The sequence below is a fragment of the Parasteatoda tepidariorum genome, chromosome 6 (assembly GCF_982258835.1).
Source record: "Parasteatoda tepidariorum strain Cologne lab strain chromosome 6, Ptep-v5.0, whole genome shotgun sequence".
Classification (NCBI taxonomy): domain Eukaryota; kingdom Metazoa; phylum Arthropoda; class Arachnida; order Araneae; family Theridiidae; genus Parasteatoda; species Parasteatoda tepidariorum.
This window is the reverse complement of record NC_141760.1, coordinates 60,952,470-60,972,758: the sequence shown is the minus strand read 5'-3', so window position 1 is coordinate 60,972,758 and position 20,289 is coordinate 60,952,470. Positions and strand designations below refer to the sequence as shown.

The 20,289-nt window shown below is 26.5% G+C and overlaps 1 protein-coding gene across 4 annotated transcripts in view; it reads left to right on the top strand.

Annotated features, from left to right (window-relative positions):
- The first annotated feature begins 4,841 nt into the window (after positions 1-4,841).
- The window catches only part of LOC107452310 (diacylglycerol kinase theta), a 97,883-nt gene continuing 82,435 nt past the window's right edge, over positions 4,842-20,289 (top strand). Inside the window, exon 1 of one of the 4 annotated variants that reach the window (XM_087165939.1) lies at positions 4,842-5,333. In XM_087165939.1, coding sequence (XP_087022065.1) covers positions 5,147-5,333 — 187 coding nt within the window. In that variant the 5' untranslated portion in view covers positions 4,842-5,146. The remainder of the gene's footprint in view (positions 5,334-20,289) is intronic. The other 3 variants (XM_087165940.1, XM_087165941.1, XM_087165942.1) reach the window with 3 other exon arrangements.

The following is a 20,289-nucleotide window of genomic DNA, read 5'->3' as shown; positions in this document are numbered from 1 at the left end:
AATTGAGCTGTAGTTTTGATTAAAATAAGGATGAATTCAGAATTCCTAAAAAGCATTTTTTATCATTTAATGAACTAAGAAATATTATGGTTATGCCTAAAATTGTTTAAGTTTGAAAAGTTCAAAATAACGACACTTTAAAAAAAAATAATTGATTACTTAGGAACTACTTGAGCGATTTCGTTCAAATTTTGAATTTTTTTCATATAAATTTATTGGGTTTTAAATGACATAAAACTTAACATACTTTACTCATCAAAAACTTTTCGGCCAACATTAAACTAAAATAATAAATAATTATTAAAATTCAAATTTTTAGTGGAATCATGTTTGGAAATAAATTTTATGATGTTGTGAAAATATTTTTTTCTTCGCCTAAATAGTTTCAAAAGAATAATAAAACAAGCAGGAACTAAAATTAACTTCAAGGGATTCAATTGGAACCATATTTTTCAGATGGCGGCTACCTGCCATATTTTGAGCTACAAGAATTCGCATTCGTAGAACACATATAAGTTTATTCAGACAAATTATGTCGCTTTTTGTTTGATTTCGTAAATTAAAATACCATCTGCTTTTATTAAATACTATATTTTAGATCAGAACGTAAAAACCCGTTCATTAGAAAATCAAAAGTTATTTAGTTGATCCGACTATTATTTCGCAAACTGTACCCTAGATTTGTTTGACTGAATCATAATTTTGTATTAAATTAATGATAAATTCACAATTAATCAAAAATCAGATTTTTATCATTTAATTATGAACTATAATTGCAATATCTAGAAATGAAAAGTTTAGAATACGATTTTTTTCTTTAAATTTTATTACTTAGAATTGATAGGCTAAACTTAACAATTCGAAATTCTTTCGACTTTCATTATATTAATGGGAGTGAATTTTTGAAATTCTCTTCATATATTTACTGTCAAAAATCCAAATCCATCATAAGAAGTTATGTTAATTTTGTGGTAATATGTTTTTTTCTCGTCTGATTTCGTATCTAAAAAATTGCTGGCATAAATTTGTTTAAGCATTTAAAGTCAAACTTTAGAACCACTATGATTGTAGTCAATATAAATCTGATAGACAAAGTTTTTTCTCCTTTAATTGCGTTTTATATGTTAAGTTTTAAAATTAATATTTTAAAACTTAACGGACCTATTACATTTTTATATTTCTTGTACATAACTTTTTTAAAATTTGTGATCACTTTAGTTTTTTTTTTCTATACTTTTAACTCCTCACGTGTGCGTCATTTTAATTTATAGATCACGAGGATACGGGACCAGTTTTATCGTCTTGATATTAAGCACTTAGTAAACTTGCATCTTACAACTTACAAGAAAACTTACATTTTACTAGAGGGCTCCACCCTTTACTCGCTTTGTTTATTATTGCCTATGATTGCAAGACAATTTTTTCTGAGAATAAGCATATTCTTCCTGATTATGTCAAAATAAAAGGGTTCAATTGTTTATCGTATTAACAATTTGTTTATTGTATTAACACAGATTTGTGGTTCCCGATTCATTTGGGATAAAATTTATAACTAACCATTTCGCTCATTTACTATTGCAACTTAGCAACCCATAAACTTGTTCTTAAAATTCCTATTACATTTTTGTTCACCTAAAAAACTCTTTAAATAATTTTTTTAAAAAAGAGGTTATTTCGTATTATTTCATAAAAGTTAATTTTTAATACATTTTAAAATCATTTATTCATTATATTAAATGCTGTTGATATAAGGCTTTTTTTAAAAAAGTTAACAAAATTTATTTATTGCTTAATAATTGTTTAATGTTCAGTAAGTTAGGAACATTCTAAATATGTTTATCATAAAAAGTTGAGTTATAAGGCAATGTGAAGGGATTAAAAAAATAAAAGCGTATTTAGTTTCAGATTTCAAGATTTTTTAGATTATTTAGAATGATGTTCAAAATTAACAGAGAATAAGGATAATGGATTATTTTTGCAGGTAGATATCATTAAATAAGAAATAAAGAAATATTTCAGAAATAAAAAAATACCTTTAGAGTTGTTATTCATTTTATGCTGATGGCAATCAAAGGAATCTTGAACTTTTTTTATAATTAAAAAAACATATCGCGCGATTTTTTGACCACTAAGAATTCGCAAACAGTAATGAAATATGATTTCAGGCCATTATCTTTTTATCTATATATATAAAAATGAATACTACTAAAACCTCCAAACAAAAGTGATGAAATGAAAGTTGGTTGCATCATAGATTATGTTGCATTAGCATATAGTGCTAAAAGCACTCAATATGCACTGTTGAGACACATCTTTTGCCAATTTTACTGCACAAGAATTGCCACTTTATTTACCAGACTTGAATCTTATAGAATTTTCGATAAGTCCTTGGACTTAAAAAAATGCATTGTCAAGGAACTGGATAAAATATAAGGAGGTAAGTTGCGGACCTTAGCAAAAAATTTTGCATTAAAGTCAAACCTAGTCACGCTGAAATTGTTAGTAAATATTTTACAGACAGGGATTGTCTCATGTTTATTTGAAAGTTTTGTGTAAGGTTTTAATAAGCATCAAAACGAAAGTGTAAATGTATCCAAGTTATTTTTTATAAATCTGCAATTTTTTTTACCTAAAAAGTAAATTTAAATGTCTGGCTAAAAATCGAAAGATTCCAATTAATCTTCTACCAGCAAAATACTTTAAAAGTAATTGTGAAATATTTGTGAAATATTTATGTAATATTTTTCGGCTGAATAATGCAACTTCAACTATTTAGAAATATTATTTTATGGCAAAATAATTAAGCTGTTTACATTCGTAGCATTTGTCAGAAATAATTTTTTTTTTTTGTTGAACGAGTTCGTTTTTTTTGTTCATACAGATAAAAACAACTTTATTTGTATGAACAATTGTTTCAAAAACTATTTTTATTTTACGCAATTGTTTAAAAAGGTTATAAAATGTATCAATAAAAAGTTTTACGATTGTTTAATAAATAAATTTTTAAATTTTGTAATTAGCGCTTGGTTAAAAAAATAATAAAAAATTAATTAATGATATTTGAGAAAAAAATTCCCTTAGTCACTTTATATGGTTTTTAATAACTCATTTTGTAACATTATTTATCGGAACAAGATATAATATACTGTAGTTTTCAAAACAAAATAATATTTTTGTAATTGAGATGAGCAAATTTCGCAGTTTTTATATTATTTCAATTATCTGTTTTATGTAATGTATCAAAAAAATTTTTTAATAAAAAAAAAAAAAAAAAAAACAGGAGTAAATTTTTTTTGTGTTCAAGAGGCTGCATTTGTAAAAGTTTTTTTTACATTGAAACATTTCGTGATGTAACTTCCCCCTATTGGCAGTTTACATTAACCTCAAATATATAGACTGATTATTTAAGAGCATATCTAGGCCTTATGCTTTTAAATAATAAATCAATGCAAACCGCTGCAACTATAGTTATAAAAGCGGTGTCTAAGTATTGTAAAGTGACTATGCGCAACAAGAAAATACCTTCTGGTAAGAAATTGCTGAGTTAGCTCTCCTTCTAGAAAAAAGTACGAGACAGGAGATAAATAATTTACAATTGTAAATCTTGTACTCATTTTTGGAAAGAACGGTTAGGACTCACATTTTTTTGCCCTTTATTTTCCACACTGCGATGAGGCGAAACGATATTAGAAAGAAGAAAAGCTTCCGGTTGCCAATTAAGGTTTGCATTTTGAAAATAATCTCTACGATCCGTAACTTTTTTTTCTAAATTTGTTTCGCAACGTGACAGTGTTAAAATAAAAGCGAATAAACAAATGCGCACTCTAAATAAATGAGCAATAAAGTGTTTTTATTATCAATGTTTACAAGTTGTTACTCATATTGAAGCAATGATTAAAGTAATTTCATTATTTCTTCATATCTTGTATCGTTTTAGATATAGGAACGCTAACGCCTTTGTTTGTCCCCAGTTGGCGCTGTAGAGAGCATCATTAGAAAATGAATTAACCATTTTAATATACATAGATAACTATTTTATTATTGAGGCTGAAATATTTAGAAAGTTAAGAAAGAGAATATGGATTTAAATGGGCACTCAATATACAATCAAGTAACATGATGCATTTATTTTGAGATTTTCCAAAAGTTTCCATGTTTAGAATTACTTTAAAACTTTTTGAAGTAAGAATAATCAAAATATAGCATGTGTTGTCGCAAAGATTTAAGAACTTTGAAAAAATTGCGGTGCTATCGGTGTCACTAAGGGTGTATGTTAACATGCTTTCTTTTTCCGTAAAGAGTAAACAAATTTATGAAAATAATAAACTCAGATAATTTTTGTCTATAACTTTCAAGATTTGAATACATAAATAGCACGTGCCTTTTCTCTTTGGAGTAAATTCATTTCCTTAATGGGGTAAAATACAGTCAATAGTGCTTTTCAAATCAGGAAACTATATTGCATTCTTAATTTCTCATTTTTTAAATTTTTTTTTATGATAACAGCGATAATTTTTTTCCTCAAAACACCAAAATGAAGTCGAAATGCCGAGTAAAATGATTCACATGAAGCTAAAAATGAAGAGTAGTACATATGTATGAATATCCGAACGGCAGCTCGATGAAAAATTCGAAACTTCTTTTTTTAAAAGAAAAAGAACATTTCTATTGTCTGAATATCCGCTGTAGCTACCTGTAACAAGATGAGAAAGAAGGTCCCTTCTTTCCTTTCACTCTGCGTGCGTGCCCTTTCAGAAGGGGGGAAGTAGGGCGGCGATCAGGGCGCAGACGAGTAAGAGCGCGAGGGCTTGCTGCTTCGAAGGTCGAACTCTTCTTCCCCTTCGGATCGGCGCAGAGGGGAACTGCGCTGATCGTTTGGAACGAAGAGAGGCGAGAAAGAGAATTGAGACAGAAACCGATGTAAAGAGTATATGCGTGCAAAAATGGCCGTTTCTTCTAGAAGAAGCGTTAGATGAATGTCGCTCAAAAAGAGTGGTTTTTTGTTTAAAAAATGGCGAGGTGACGATACTGCAGTGAACTCCATCGAGACAAGATTTCTCAATCGAGTAATGCAATTCCGTGGTTATCCAAGGCGAGGAATCGGGGAGTAACTGTGGCGGCTTTCTTAATAAGGAGCTGGAACAATATGGCTTCTACCGGTGCTAAGCCTACTCCAAGGGCCACAGAAAATCCCAGCCCCACAACGGAAGGGCCCCCAGAAGTATTACAACAGGGGCACTTTTTTACTAAAAAAACATTCCACAAACCCACCTATTGTCATCACTGCACAGATATGTTATGGGGGCTAATTGGTCAAGGGTTCATATGCGAAGGTGAGCACTGTTTGCTTATTAATGTGATTGTTGTTATTGCAGCACTATTAAAAAAGCAATTATGGTCACTAGATGTAATTACTCTCTGGAAAGTCTTAATATTAATAATAATAATAATTTTATGGTTAAATTCAACCTGGTTTATTTATTTGAAACGTAATAGTGCAAAGGATGCTCCATTGAATTGAGTAATTTTTTTTAAATAAAATAAAACATTTATTGTTTTAATTGTTAAGAGTTCTAGAAATGGATTATTGAAAATTATGCATGAAATCATTGGCATTAAAAACTAGCATAGTATGTTTTTAAAATCACTTGATTATTTGTTGTTTTTTCGATAAAATCAATATGCTATTATCGATTTTGATTATTTAAGTGAAAATGTTGCACTTTTAAAGTAAATAGTTTTCTCTAATAGATTTATAGCTGAATTTATTTCCAGTTATTATAAAATAATAAACATAAGCCGCACAAAAAAAATAATTTGACTCAGCGAATCGTTGAGTAAGTATTTATATCGATAAAAACACACTTTGCGATTACATCGATTATTTAATGCATGTTTTTTAATGTATAATCAAATATTATATTAATTTAATAAAAAAATAAACTAGGTTGTTTAATAACACTCATGAAGATTTTCAGATTTTGATTTTCATAAAATATAACAAATATGAGGAAAGAGCACCTGTTTATTTTTTTATTGGAACTTAAAATATTTAACATCCATTAAATTAAAAAAAAAGAATATAATATTAAAACTTTAATTCTATACACTCACACATATTTTTCAATTCTTATGATGTCCGTTTAATGACACAAACAAAATTGAAATTATGTAGAATGAAATAGAAAGAATTGAATTAAATTATATTTAGAGAGAGGAAATGATAAAGGCCAATGAATGACAACACCTTGAGTGCGCTACCCGCATAACAGGTAAAAAGAAGAAAAACAAGAGGGAGAAACGATTGTAAGGTAGGCGAATAACTTCTTTCAGCATCATTTGATGAGGGGGTAATAGAGGTAACCCCTGATGGTCTGCTTATCTGCAGATATAGTGCATTTGCTGTGGAAACAGTTTTACAGAATATTAAGGGCAGGTGTTCATACAAGTGTTTATTGATTCAACTGGGGGCGAATGTGGGAAAAAATTCCAACTTTTATTTAGTCTGGAAACAGATATTGAAAAAAGTAATTTTGACAGTTTATGATATTTTTATTACGTTTTGTTTCAGTTCAAAAAACTTTTTAAAAGCAGTAGGTTTTCCTTTCTTTTGAAAATAATTTTACTATTGCGAAGTATTTTTTTAATAGATTGGGTTATAATATTCAATTAATGCATAAAGAATCCTACAATTTTATGAAAATTAAAAGCTGCGTTTGAATATCTATAAATTTTGGTAACAAATTTTGGTAGACATAGATTTTGGTAACAAGTATTTATTCTCCCTATATATTGATTGCTAAACAATAAACAGCACGATTTTAAATAAATAAATTTATGTTTTGAAATTTATTTATTTGAAACAATTTGTATTTAAATACCTTTTAGTGCAAAATTTTTTTTCTATGAAATTTACTTTGTATTTGAAAGATTTTAAGGAGGAAAACTTGTCTGACTTGAGGAGTAGTATTTATATTCTCTAAATTAACGATATGATTTAGAAAAATCTATTAATATTATTACTATTCAAGAATTAGTAAAAAATAGTTTTCAGTGTCTCGTTTTAAGTAATTAGGTCAGTTACAATTATTCGTTACTACATTTTCCTTTAAAAATGACTTGCTTTTAAATGGAACAGAAGCTTTTTTTTATTTCCGGATCAAAAATTTAAATCTTACAATTATTTTCACAATTTAAAAAATGTACAGATGTTTCCAAAATTCATCCAAATTTAAATAAAAATTATCTTTTTTTTAAAAAAAAGTTTCTGGATGACTAAGAAACAACAGACAAGTTTAGCAATGGGTAATAATACTATAAATGTAATTATTGTGATTAACGTCAGTTAATTAAAAAAGCTGTTTCATTAGAATGCAACATTAATAATAATTATCTCAGAATTCTAATGATAAAAATATGAATCGTATTAAAGTATAAAAGAAGTATTGCTTATTCAATATGATTTAAAGAATACGTAGCAGCTATTTATAAATCATAAACTCTATTTCTTAATTGGAAAATTTAATTGGAAACATCTCTTTAAAAAATTAATTGCTTCAATGGACATTCATATAAGCAATGCTCTTGAAACCTATAATCTTAACTCCGAGTTTACACAAGATCGATTGTATCAACAAACTGAAAATACTTTATATGTTTGACGGCTGAATAAACTTTGCAAAACATGTACAGCACGCTTTCTTATTCAAAACATGTTTTTGTAAAGCAGCTCACCTAAACAATGCAGAATTTCATCATTATATCGAAATGCGTTATGAACGCTCCAGTTTCAGACAATACTTAATATTTGATCACGTATATATTTAACTATTCATTTTTTTAAACAAAAAATTTACTATTTGTTTAAAAAGAATTATTACTCCTTTTGCTAAATGACATTATTTTAAAAGCATGTTTACTAAAGGAAATATATAATGATAAAACATATTAAGCGTATATTTAAAAGTATTACATTTTTAGATTTAAGAATATGTTATTTTTATCTATAAGTAAGAAAAATTAAATATTTGAGAATTTTTTTTTAATTAACCAGGTGATTTTTGATGAAAAAAATTGTTTTATAAACAGCCTCAACTTTCTGTACAGGGTGTTTTCAGTATTTAACGTTCATATATATTTTTAGAATGCGAGTCAAGAGTAAAATAAAAATAGTCAATAATTTTTTAATCCAGGATAAAAACTAAAACATGATTAAAATCTAGCTAATCAGTAATGATGAAGGAAGGTTGAAAACATCGCAATATGTTTGATTGCTAAAGGAAACTTAAAGAAGATGAAGAGAAATTATTAGAAACTCCAGCAAAGAATCTGGTTTTGATTTTGTAATACCGCATTCCTTAATAGTGTTATTAGATTTCGATTACGATAGTACGATTTTATACGATCATGATTTGTTTATTCCTTGCTTAAGTATTAATTTATGACTTCTAATAGCTTTACTTTTAAACTTAGCTTCTTACAAAAATTCTGAAAATAGATGTAAATAATATTATTCTTTTCAAAATTTGAAGTTTTAGTTTGCTCTGAGAAAATGATAAAAGGCAGAAATTTTCATTAAACATCACAAGTTTAAGAAAGAAAATTGATTTTACAAAGAAAGTTTAAATAAATTTGGAGATCTAATACGATTTACAAATCGAAGTAAACCGAATCGAGCAATCGAATATAAATAAACTACTTTATGATTGATTTTATGGTTTGATACCGATTTTATGGTTTAATATTGTACTTACTTATAAGATTAGAGAAGATACATAAAATTACTTTTAAAACTCGATAATTGTTGGAATTCTTTATTAACAATGAAAAAGTAATGAGTTAATTATTCTGTATGTTATAGTACAATGTTTTGAATTTATGGTTCATCGCATTTGTTAATATTTTAAAGTTTATAAGAAATTAAGTATATTAAATATATTGTGAAGAAAACATAAAATGGTTTTTCGTTAAAAAATCGTGCTTAGTTGTCACAAATTTGACAAGCTTATAAATATTTTTAGGGAAAATGCATTTCATTATAATTCCAAAATTAAATATAAAATGGCAAATTAATCTGTTTTTATACAGCATTATATTAATTAATACTTCTACAAAGTTCATTTTATTTATTTTATAAACATAAAACACATCTTAATTATAGTTAATTTTCTATACTAAAATTTGTCGTGTTGTGTAGTGTTGTAATTTTTTTAACAGATTGATAATTGCATCAATGTTTGCTTACTAAATCTGAAGTCAAAATGTTTTTTGGAAATATTTTATTTCGGGACAAAGTTTTAGAGAGAATCAGTATAAGTTTTTAAAATAAGTCGATTTAAAATAAAAAAAATTTTTAATACAAAAAAGTAAAATAATGTAAAAATTCAAAAATAAATTATCTATATCTTATACTTTCATCACGTAAGTATGTACATAATGTCACTTTAAAAATGAAATCTTAAGTAATCTATACATTGCAGAAAATTTAGACGCTTGTTGAATTATAATATTATGTAAATGTTCTGCATTCTTAGTATGAGGCTAAATTGAACTATAATACCGTATTTCTGATTGCCGGATACTATGATAAATTTGAACGAAATATGGTTCAATTTAACATCCTCTTATAGTGGTTGCGTATTTGCACAATATTATGGTTCAAAGTACCGTTGTTATGTTCAACGTTGAACTAAATCTTTTGAAAATATAGTAAAACTTAAAATGTAGTAAATTTTTAAAATGTACAAAACTTAAACAAAGAGATTATTGTTAATTGTGCTTCGAATTTCTGAGACTTTGCATAGGGATATTAATGAATCAATGGGTAAAATAAAAATTCGAATTGTCAAATTTTTTCAAATTCGAGTTTTTTAATTGAAAATATAATGTTATTTTTTCATGATTAACATTACAACATTATTCATAATAACAACATATTAATAATAAAACGTTAAATGATTTAAATAACATAAATAGCTTGCAACATTCATAAAAATTCTTTTTAAAGAAAGGAAGACCTACGATTCAAAGCAAAGCAGATTCATTATGGACTGAATATTCAATATTTGAAGCAAATGAGTTGTATGCATTGACAAAATAATATTTTTTTTAAAACAAAATAATAGCAAGGTATAATAAATTTATTTACATATTTTTTTAAAAGCAAGATAAATGGAGAAACTTACAGCTGAAACTGACAGCAACTTGTTCTCTTGATCTCAGACGATAACTAAGCAAGAAAATATTCGAATGGCAAAGTTAGGATCCACAAAGACTAAATTGATCTGTTTTTTTGGTAACAGCATTCTTGCTTTCCATGATATCAGGGCAATCACCCGCATATCTCACACGCAAAGATTTCATTGTTAATTTCTTTCTTAGAATGACCCTCGTGATTGACTTCCACTAGTCTTTAAAAAACCTCTAATAAAGCTACAAGCTGCGTGTCGTGTTAATTTCATGGACAGAACTCAGTGACAAGGCATATATGAGTATTTGACTAGCTTAATATGGAACCACTGAAGATTGAATTTCCATTTTGATTATCACGAATATTTCTTTTGAAATAATGCATAGTTTGTAACTTTTCTGGAAACATGATTGATATTGCTCGAACAAGGGGTTTTAATTGAGTTCATATTGTAAAAATAATGTTGAGAAGTGTGTATGGGGGACTTATGAGTTCATTGAACTTAATCAAATAATATTTAGAATTTCTCTTCAGATTAGATTCGAAAAATGCTTACAGGATAATAATTTGTCAAAAATTTATGAAGAATACTTTGAATCAGAAAATTAAGTTTATTCTCTTATAAAAAATAGATTTATTTTGCGCTAGAAAATTGAGAACAAAATAACAACTATCCCTCACTCAAGTTCTGTTACAGAGCCTTCATGCTAAAAGTGTCGGACAAAAACTACTTTCATTAGGTATATATTTTTAGAATTTTGATGAAAGAAAAAAAGTGATAAAAATTAAAATCGCAAACTAATATTTAGGCAAGAAGAAGCAAAAATGCTTTCAAAATCTATTAAATCATTATTAAAGAAAACTGTTGAACAGAATATCAAAACTTGTTTCATTGCGTGTTCTTGAAGATATTTTTAATAATCGTCTTTCAACCTTTCTGTTTCCTCCAGCAATCAAACAGGTTTTGATGTACACTAGCCTTATTTAGAAATTATTTGTCAAATTTATATAGCGTTTCTGTTTCTCCTCACTTAGATATAACAAAGTATACTAACCGATTAGAAATATGCGGAGAAAATAATTCCGATAATATTACCGTACTATATAGTAATGACATACTGGAAAAAGAAAAAAAAGATAATTTTAAGATTAAAAACTAATATATACGATATTTAAATCTTTCATTTGCTAATTTTTCCGTTCATGTGGTAAAGGATTATTGGAAATTCGGATTTTCAGAAGTTTATTTATTACGGTAAATTTAGTAAGTAATACAAAATCGAATAGTAAATTCAACCAAATAAATAGTTTTTATGCCAGGCTTTAAGAAATCATAATAAAATTATCAAATTTTTCATATTTACCAAATTTTATCACACTTCATAAATTCAAATTTTATTGTCAATTTTACCAAAATCATTACTAAAGTGCTTTGATAAGATTTACCGAGGTTTTCTGGCTTTCCTATAGAGACAGGTACAATAAATTTACCTTAATCTGGTAATTTTAACCATACTTTTTTCCTCAATGCAGAAGCAACAATAAAGTATACTGAATTCAATACTTCGTTTCCATTTCTGACAAAGCTTTTAAATACATTTATATTTTAAAGTCAATCTTTGTGGAACAATTTGAATATTTTTGTATTCTTTTCAAAAATAATGAAGCTTAAAAACTACGCAAACTTATATTTAAGTGCAAAAAAGCCTTTTCTAATGAGTAATTAAGCGCTTGCCTTTCGGGACCACTCCTCAACTTTTCTTAAATGAACTATTTTTAAATGAATTCTGAAAATGGTTTGGAAATTAGTTTGGTTAAATTAGTAACGAAATATGGTTTCATAATAAATAATAAATTTGGTAAATGGGTAGTAAAATTTAATAATTTCATAATAATACCTGAGCAAGGCATAAAATCCATTTATTTAGTTAAGTTTCCTTTTAGTCATATATTTTTTACTGAATTCGTGGTAATAAGAACTATAATTTTGAAAACCAAAATTTCCGGTAAACCGATATTATATGTATTGAGAAATTCTCCGTGTGTATGGCTTGATTTATATATAACTAAACTATTATTTTCTTAGCAGAAAAATTGAATTTTTTTTAAAATTGCTTTTACAGAATGATTTGGATAAGTATAGAACATGACACACACAATAAATCCTGTTGTTGTTATTAAATGTTATTAAAATGTGTATGTTATTAAAACTATTTCAAATTGATGGAAAATGTTATTAAAATCTTTAATCTTGCTTTAAAAAGGCAAGAAATTGAGTCAATTGAGAATTACATGAAGGGAATTTTAGCATAATTTGAATCACATGGTTATGAATTTAAAAATTAATTATGACGAAAAACAGAAGAAAACTCTTGGTCATGCTTTAGGAATAATTTGGAATTCCAAATTAAAACGAAAGAAAAACATAGCTATTGTAGTGAGCAATTAATTATGATTATAAATAACTGTAATTACGACATTTACGATCTTCCAATAAAAGTTTCGATTGTGAACAGTAAATGGCCATAAATAGCTACTTGAAAGTTTGTTATATCTTAAAAAAACTTTGACACACTTTTAATACTTAAGATATTTTCGTTAATAAGAAAAGTACAGTCTAAAGTAAAATAACAAAATAATTATTTGTAGAAAAACTTTTAGGAAATAGATTCAATTAAGTAAGAATTCATTAATAACAGAAGGCGTTTTTGAGCCATGTATAAAAGCGTTTTACAAAAAATAAGTTGCTGTTTGAAACAAATTGTTTTTTGAAACAACTGAAAAAAAAACTTCCATGTAAAATTTGTCAGCAAGTGACCATATCAGATTAACTAATCTAATGTTTATAAGTTTAGCAAAAAAATATTTAGATAAAATTTTACAAAAAATAACAAACATTAATCAATTAGTTGAATTTTAAATTTGAAACCAAATTTTATAGATAAGTAAGTAACGCTTTTTTCTTTACATTTTGAAAAATTACTTTCGAGTGAAATTCGAAAATAAAACAAGCTAAATTATTATCTGAGCACATAAAACGGGTATTTAACTAAATATAAATGTAATGAATACTTCAAAATAATTTATGATAGAAAAGCAAAACTTATGATGTTTCTATGGATACTTTTATAAATAGTAAAACACATACATAATTTTTTCCCCTAATTAAATGTTAATTTTATTCTTGAACAATATATTTTTAATTTAAAATCATTTATGAAATTTAAGAGAGAGAGAGAGAGTTTAAGTTTATTTATAGTTACGACTTTTATCTCATTTACTTATAAATATTTAAAAAAATTATGTGAGGCATAATCAAAATAATGAATTTATTCATGTATTTAACAATATATAAAATTTCGTGATTTTGCACAATATAAAAATAAAATGATAGAAACAAATAAAAATGAATTAAAAAAAAATAATATGATAGCAAATACGAAGTAAATTAGTCCAAAAAACTTAAGGCCCAATATATACTTGATAATGCTATGAGTTTTTAAATTACTTTTGGTAGAAAAAAACAGTATTAAATGCATTCGATATCTGATGTAAATAGCTAGTAGACAATTTTATTTTAAAATGAGTTGATTACTCGAATTAAATATTAGAAACCATTTCAGTTTTTTTACGTATATAATTTTTTTGAAATTGTAATTTTATAAACTCAGTAAAATATAGATTTTCAAACAAAAAAAATCTTTTTTTTTTACAATTAAATAATTACCCAAAAATAGTTTATCAGTTGCTAATATCTTAAGTCAGTAATTACTTTTCGTTTTAATCAATATTCTTTCTCATATAATTGAAATATGTTATATACATGCAAGTTATATATATCATATAAGTTATATAGTCTCTTATAGTTGTCAAAAATCAAGCGTTAATCCTGTAATTTCCTCCCTCCATGCCTTATCTTAATTAAATATTTAAAACAATCATATATTCATGCAATTAAAACTGTTCGTGTTATACGAAATCTATCTTACAATAAAAAACAATTAATTTTGTTTTAGGAATGTGTTTCATAAATTCTAGAGTAAAATATTATTATGAATGAATGACTAGAATGACATAAATTTATAAAATTTATGACATAATGCAGTCCAGAAATAAAAAACGTTGTAAATCAAGAATGTCTTTTTTTATGTTGCGTTGAAGCGTTAAAAGTGATAAAAATAATTAAAATAATTAATTTCTAAATATTACGTTGTATTACGTTGTACCAAAAATTTTTCACAAATAGTTTATTTAAAAAAGCGTACGTAATTTAAGCTTCTAGAAACAATATCAAAAAAATTTTAAAAAATACGCATTAGTATTTAAAGCCAGATAAACAAAAGACAAAAAATGTTACTGAAATCTTTTGAATCATTTTGAGAAAGGTGAGACGAAAAATGGAATACATGGAGAGGAACTTTAAGGCAATTATAAGAAACAACTTTAAGTTATAGTTAAATTAAACTGGCTATGATGTATTCTCTCAATCTATCTCACTATTGACTCGACAGATTTCTATAACCGGCTTTGTTCTTTTCTTGCCTAAATTTTAATTTGTGATCACTGACGTGTATACACTGTTAAAAAAATTTAGTGCATCTCAATACTAAAAATGAAAATGATTACTTTACACCAAAGTGATGTGGTTAAACGTCATACATAACTTTTGGATTTAGGTGTTTCACTTCCCATAGAATCAATGATGTTCTTTTATATTACTTGATGCAAATTAGATGTCATTATTTTTGTTATTCAGTTACACTAGAACTTATAATCACAGTAGGATGTGATGCACATAAGCGACAGGATAGTTATTTATAAGATTCACTAATTCTTAAAATAAAACTAATTTGTAAAGCAAACATACACTGTGAAAAATTGTGGCGTAAAGTTGCTATCATTTTTAGGTAAACTAAATACATTTTTAAGTACAGATCTATAATTATTGTGCAAAAGATTAAAAAATAACAATTGTTTAAAAGTAATTGTTAATTTAAAATAGCAATTGTAAAATAGCAAGAATTATGCGAATATATTACTAAAATTTGCTCGTAATATGTATTGTCTGTAATTAAACAAACAAAAAATGAATAAATAATTAAAACTACAAAAATGAAAAAGTAAATAAAAAATGTAACTACCTGCACTGTAAAAAAGTTTAGTTTCCCTCAAGACTAAAAATGGTTGCTGCCATGCACCAAAATTTTACAGTGATCACAAATTTTTACAGTGTAGGGGATCACGGATAGAAAAGATAAATTTGAACTACGCTTAGCAGTAAGGTAGAGGATAAAAATTATACATTATAAAATGATTTAATGCAGTTAACATACGTAAATCCATCCTTAAAATCCATCCATGAAATCGCATCCGCAAAATCCATTTTTGCCGTAAAATATTATAACATAATTTTCCCAGTAATATTCATTTAATTAGAGTGATTCAGTGGCTTTTTACTGTAATAGTTACTGTAAAAATTACAGTACATCAGATTTTTTTCCCCTTAACATATTCTGGTAAAAATAGGATTTACTATAAGAAGTACTGGCGCCAAAAGTGTCGGATCTTCTTACAGTATATATGGAATTTCAAAATCACAATTATTTTAATGAATAATTTTTGAGGTTACTATAAATCTGAATAGGGGGAAAATCTGAAATCTAAAATTCTGAGTTATGCTGAATATAGATGACTGTTACCTGAAATTGGATGCCTGGAAATATATACTCACCAAGTTTATAAAAAAAAAAATCCGTGTACTCGGTACAGGGTAATGAAAAATATTTTTCCATATCCGGGTATTAACCTTATAATTAAAATCCAGGTTCTGTATAATTACCTGATATCCAGTGCATCCTTAGTTTTAAATTAAAAAAAAACATGTTTTGGTTTAACTATTTCATGTGTTTTTTTTCTTCTAATTTTAATCAGCTATATTGAGTTATTTTAAATTTCACAAATTTTCAGTTATTTGCATTATATTTTTTTCTTAATTACTTCATAATGTAGTACCCTCTGAATCGAAAGAAAGTTTGGTCAAAACTTTGGGAATACCATAAAGTTGGACAATTTTTACCGAAGCCTTTTGGCAATGATTATGGTAAAATTTATAATAAAATATGGTAAATTTATGATAAAATTTAGCAAATGTAGTAAAATTTGGTAATTTTATCATGATACCTTAGCATATAAACCTTTGTATCGGTTAAATTTACTTTATAATTTTGTATTTTTTACTTAAATGTGTGGTAAAAAAAAACTAAAATTTTGAGAACCAGATTTTCTAGTAAACCTTTACCATATGAACAGAAGAATTATTCAATGAATTATTAAAATACCGTATAATTTGGTTTTTAGCACCAGAATTGTTATTTTTTAATCAGAAATGTCACTACCATACAGTATGGTAATTTTATCTGATTTTTTATCTCCGTGTGGAAACTTGAATTTTAAATTAGGAGTTGATTTAAACCGTAGGTTTTATCTTAATGTATTTTTTTAAAATACTTCAGTAACAAGTTTTAAAAGTGAATGTATTTTAACTAAAGGTTGTTTTTATTTCAAGTGTTCTGATGAATTATTGATTTAGAAGCTTAAAAACCTTTACATCGATAGTAAAATTAGGACTACGAATATGATTCTGTTTCAATTTTTACAATTCAAATCTGCCGCTGATTTATTGATTATTTTGTAAAAATAGTTCAAATTATCCAAGATTGCACTTCAAACCACTTTTTATTTTACGTGTCTAGTTCTGAAGTTACTAAATGTTTGGTCACCATGGTTTCATAAAATATAACAAGAAAAATAAAATTTTGAGCTCATACATTCAGTAAAAGTGCAAAATGTTTCTTAACTTGGATAAAAGTTATAATTCCAACGAGTCAGTTTAATTAAAATCTTGGTATTTTTTTAAATGAATTTTTAACTTTCCAAATCTCTATCGATATTTCAAGAACTTTTAAATACAGCATTTTGTAATTTGGTCGAACATAACAGTTTTAACAAAGGAATTTAACTAAAATCTTCGTTACTTAACATTAACTAAAATGAATGCCTATGAATATAGATGTAAAATTGTCTTAATATAATTTTCGCTTTTTTTTAAAAATAATTTCGAATTCAATATTTATATTTAAATGTTGTAATAAAATTTTAATATTATAAATCTTATAGTTGTAAATTTAAATGTAATTAAGTACCTTTGTATATTAACTATTTAATGAAAGCAGGAACGTTTATTCATACGCAGAGGAAAAAAAATGCGTTCAAAACTACCAAAAATGGTAAAATTTACTGTGTATTTAGCTCAATGGGAACACCAAAAAATCAGCAATTTTTACCAAAGTACTATGGTAATAATTTTGGTAAAATTAGCAATAAAATATGGTTTTATAACATGTGATAATATTTGATAAATGTGTTAAAATTTGGTAATTTTATCATGATGCATGGCATAAAAAACATTCTTTCGATTAAGCCTACTTTTCAGTTTTGTATGTTTTGCTGAATTGGTGTTAATTAGAACAATAATTTTGAAAATCAAAATTTCCGGTAAACTGTAACCAAATGAAAAGAAAAATCACAAAATGAATGGCTGAAAAAACCGTATATTTAGGTTTTATTGACCAGAATTAAGTTTTTTTTATTAGAAATATCTTAACTATAGAGTACTGTAATTTTATCAACTTAGCTGCAAACTGGATAAGATTTCAAAAAAAATATATGAAACAGTAATTATTTGTTTGTACTGATGTTAAAATATGAGTAAGTAATTTACTTTTAAGAAAAACACTTAATGAGGGTTCAAAAAGATGAATTCCTTGCGTGATGAAATTTTGATTTTTTGCAATAAAAGGAAAATTTAAAATTTTGGTGAATACATATTCCATTGTACATATACATTCCATTGTACATACACATACATTGTACATACATTTACATTGTACATTATATATTGTACATATTCCATTTGCGAAATTCAATGAAACCTACAGTGTTTTCTCTGCACATTCCATTGTACATACACATACATTGTACATACACTAACATTGTACATTATATATTGTACATTATATATTGCACATATTCCATTTGCGAAATTCAATGAAACCTACAGTGTTTTCTCTGCACATTCCATTGTACATACACATACATTGTACATACACTTACATTGTACATTATATATTGTACATATTCCATTTGCGAAATTCAATGAAACCTCTGCACATGAGTAAAGCAAACATGACTTATACTAGAATAAATTGAGGTGCAAGTCGACATTAAAATTAGTTTATCAAAAGACAAAGAATACAATAAAAACCTGTATAATAATTTGATGGAGAGTTGTGGTGGCGCAGGGGGTAAAGCGCTCACCTTCTAATGTGGTAATGAGGTTACCCGGTTGGAATCCCAGTGAAGACTGGTTGATACGAATTCCACATTCGGATCGCACCGACCACAGTGATGACGTAAATTATCCTCAATGCTAGGCAGATCATGGGTAAGAGTCCCTTTGCCGCCAGGCTAACCATGGGTGGTTTTCCTATCCATTTAACGCAAAAGTGGGCTAGTTCCCTCGAAAAGTCCTCCACGAAGGCAAATTTCTCTTTAGACTTGATCGAGGAGTTTTATTGTTTTCTGGATTGGGTTTAAAATTATAAGGCTGCGGAGTCGTAAATTCAAAATTGGGTCAGATGTTTAATAACAGTTATGAAGTAAAATAGACAGCTGGAAGAAAATCTTCCTGAAAGATAAAACAAGTTCTAATTTTATTTTATTGTAGAACTAATCTTTCATGAGTTATTTTAAGTTTCTAACTTAAAAAAAGGTAAAAAAATATTAAACTTAAAGGTAAATTTATCAACAAATTTACTAAATAGCTTTTATGCAATGCTCTATGGTATCTTGATAAAATTGCCAAATTTTATCACACCTTATGAAACCATATTTTATTGTTAATTTTACCAAATCATTGACAAGGTGCTTTGGCAAAAATTACCGAGCTTTTTGGAGTTTCCATAAAGCCCCAAAGACAACAAATTTTACCATATTCTGGTAGTTTGGGCAGTATTTTCTTCTCAGCGTACAAGTTTTAAAATGAAGTCAAACAAGATGTATTCCTTTCTTCAACTTCATCTACATTCTTCATATTTTGAAAATGCTTCTATTTATTTATTGCCTAAATATCAATTTGTGACCCTTTGCACTTTTTAGCCTAGTGCAAAAAAGAAAGAGAGGAATATCCTCAAACAAGATGGTTAAGTAGAGTAGAGAGACTCTTATTTTTTTGATAGTTCTTTTCATTTACATCATAAATATTCTGAATGATCTTTGATGCACTTTGCATTGTGAGGGAAAACAAGACTGTTTATGTTGCATGCCTCCTATAAACAAAACTTTTTGCAACGAATTGATGTTGCTAATAAAGTCTGTAAAATTTGCGAAATTTATTAATAGTTTTTGTTTTTTAAAAAATATTCTGAGTGCTAAAAAATAATTTTTAATATTTCAGCGTAAAAAAAATCATTTATATAAATTTTATCATTACTGTTTAGTTGTTCATTCTAAATATCTCTTTTTATTTCTCTTCCATATAATCTTGAATGCACGTCGAATGTTGTTTCGACGAATGAATGTTGTTGCACGTCGAATGAATGAAGTCTGTTTATGTTGCATGCATCCTATAAACATAATTTTTGTATCGGCTTGACAAAATTATGTTGCTATTAAAATCTATAAAATTTTAAATTTATTGTTAGTCCTTATTTTAAAAAAAATTTGAAAGTTAAAAAAAATAATTTCAAGAATATCTCTGCGTAAAAAAATATCTCTCTAAATTATATCATTATTTCTTTGTTGTTCCTTTTTTGAAAACCCCTTTTTTATTTAAATCTCTTGAATGCACTTCGCATATCGAGGAAAAGCCAGATTGTTTATGTAGCATGCATCTTATAAAAATAATTCTTGTATCGGATTGACGAAATTATGTTGCTATTGAAATCTGTAAAATTTAAAATTTATTGTTAGTCCTTGTTCTAAAAAAAATTTGAATCGTAAAAAAATATCTCTCTAAATTATATCATTATTTCTTCGTTGTT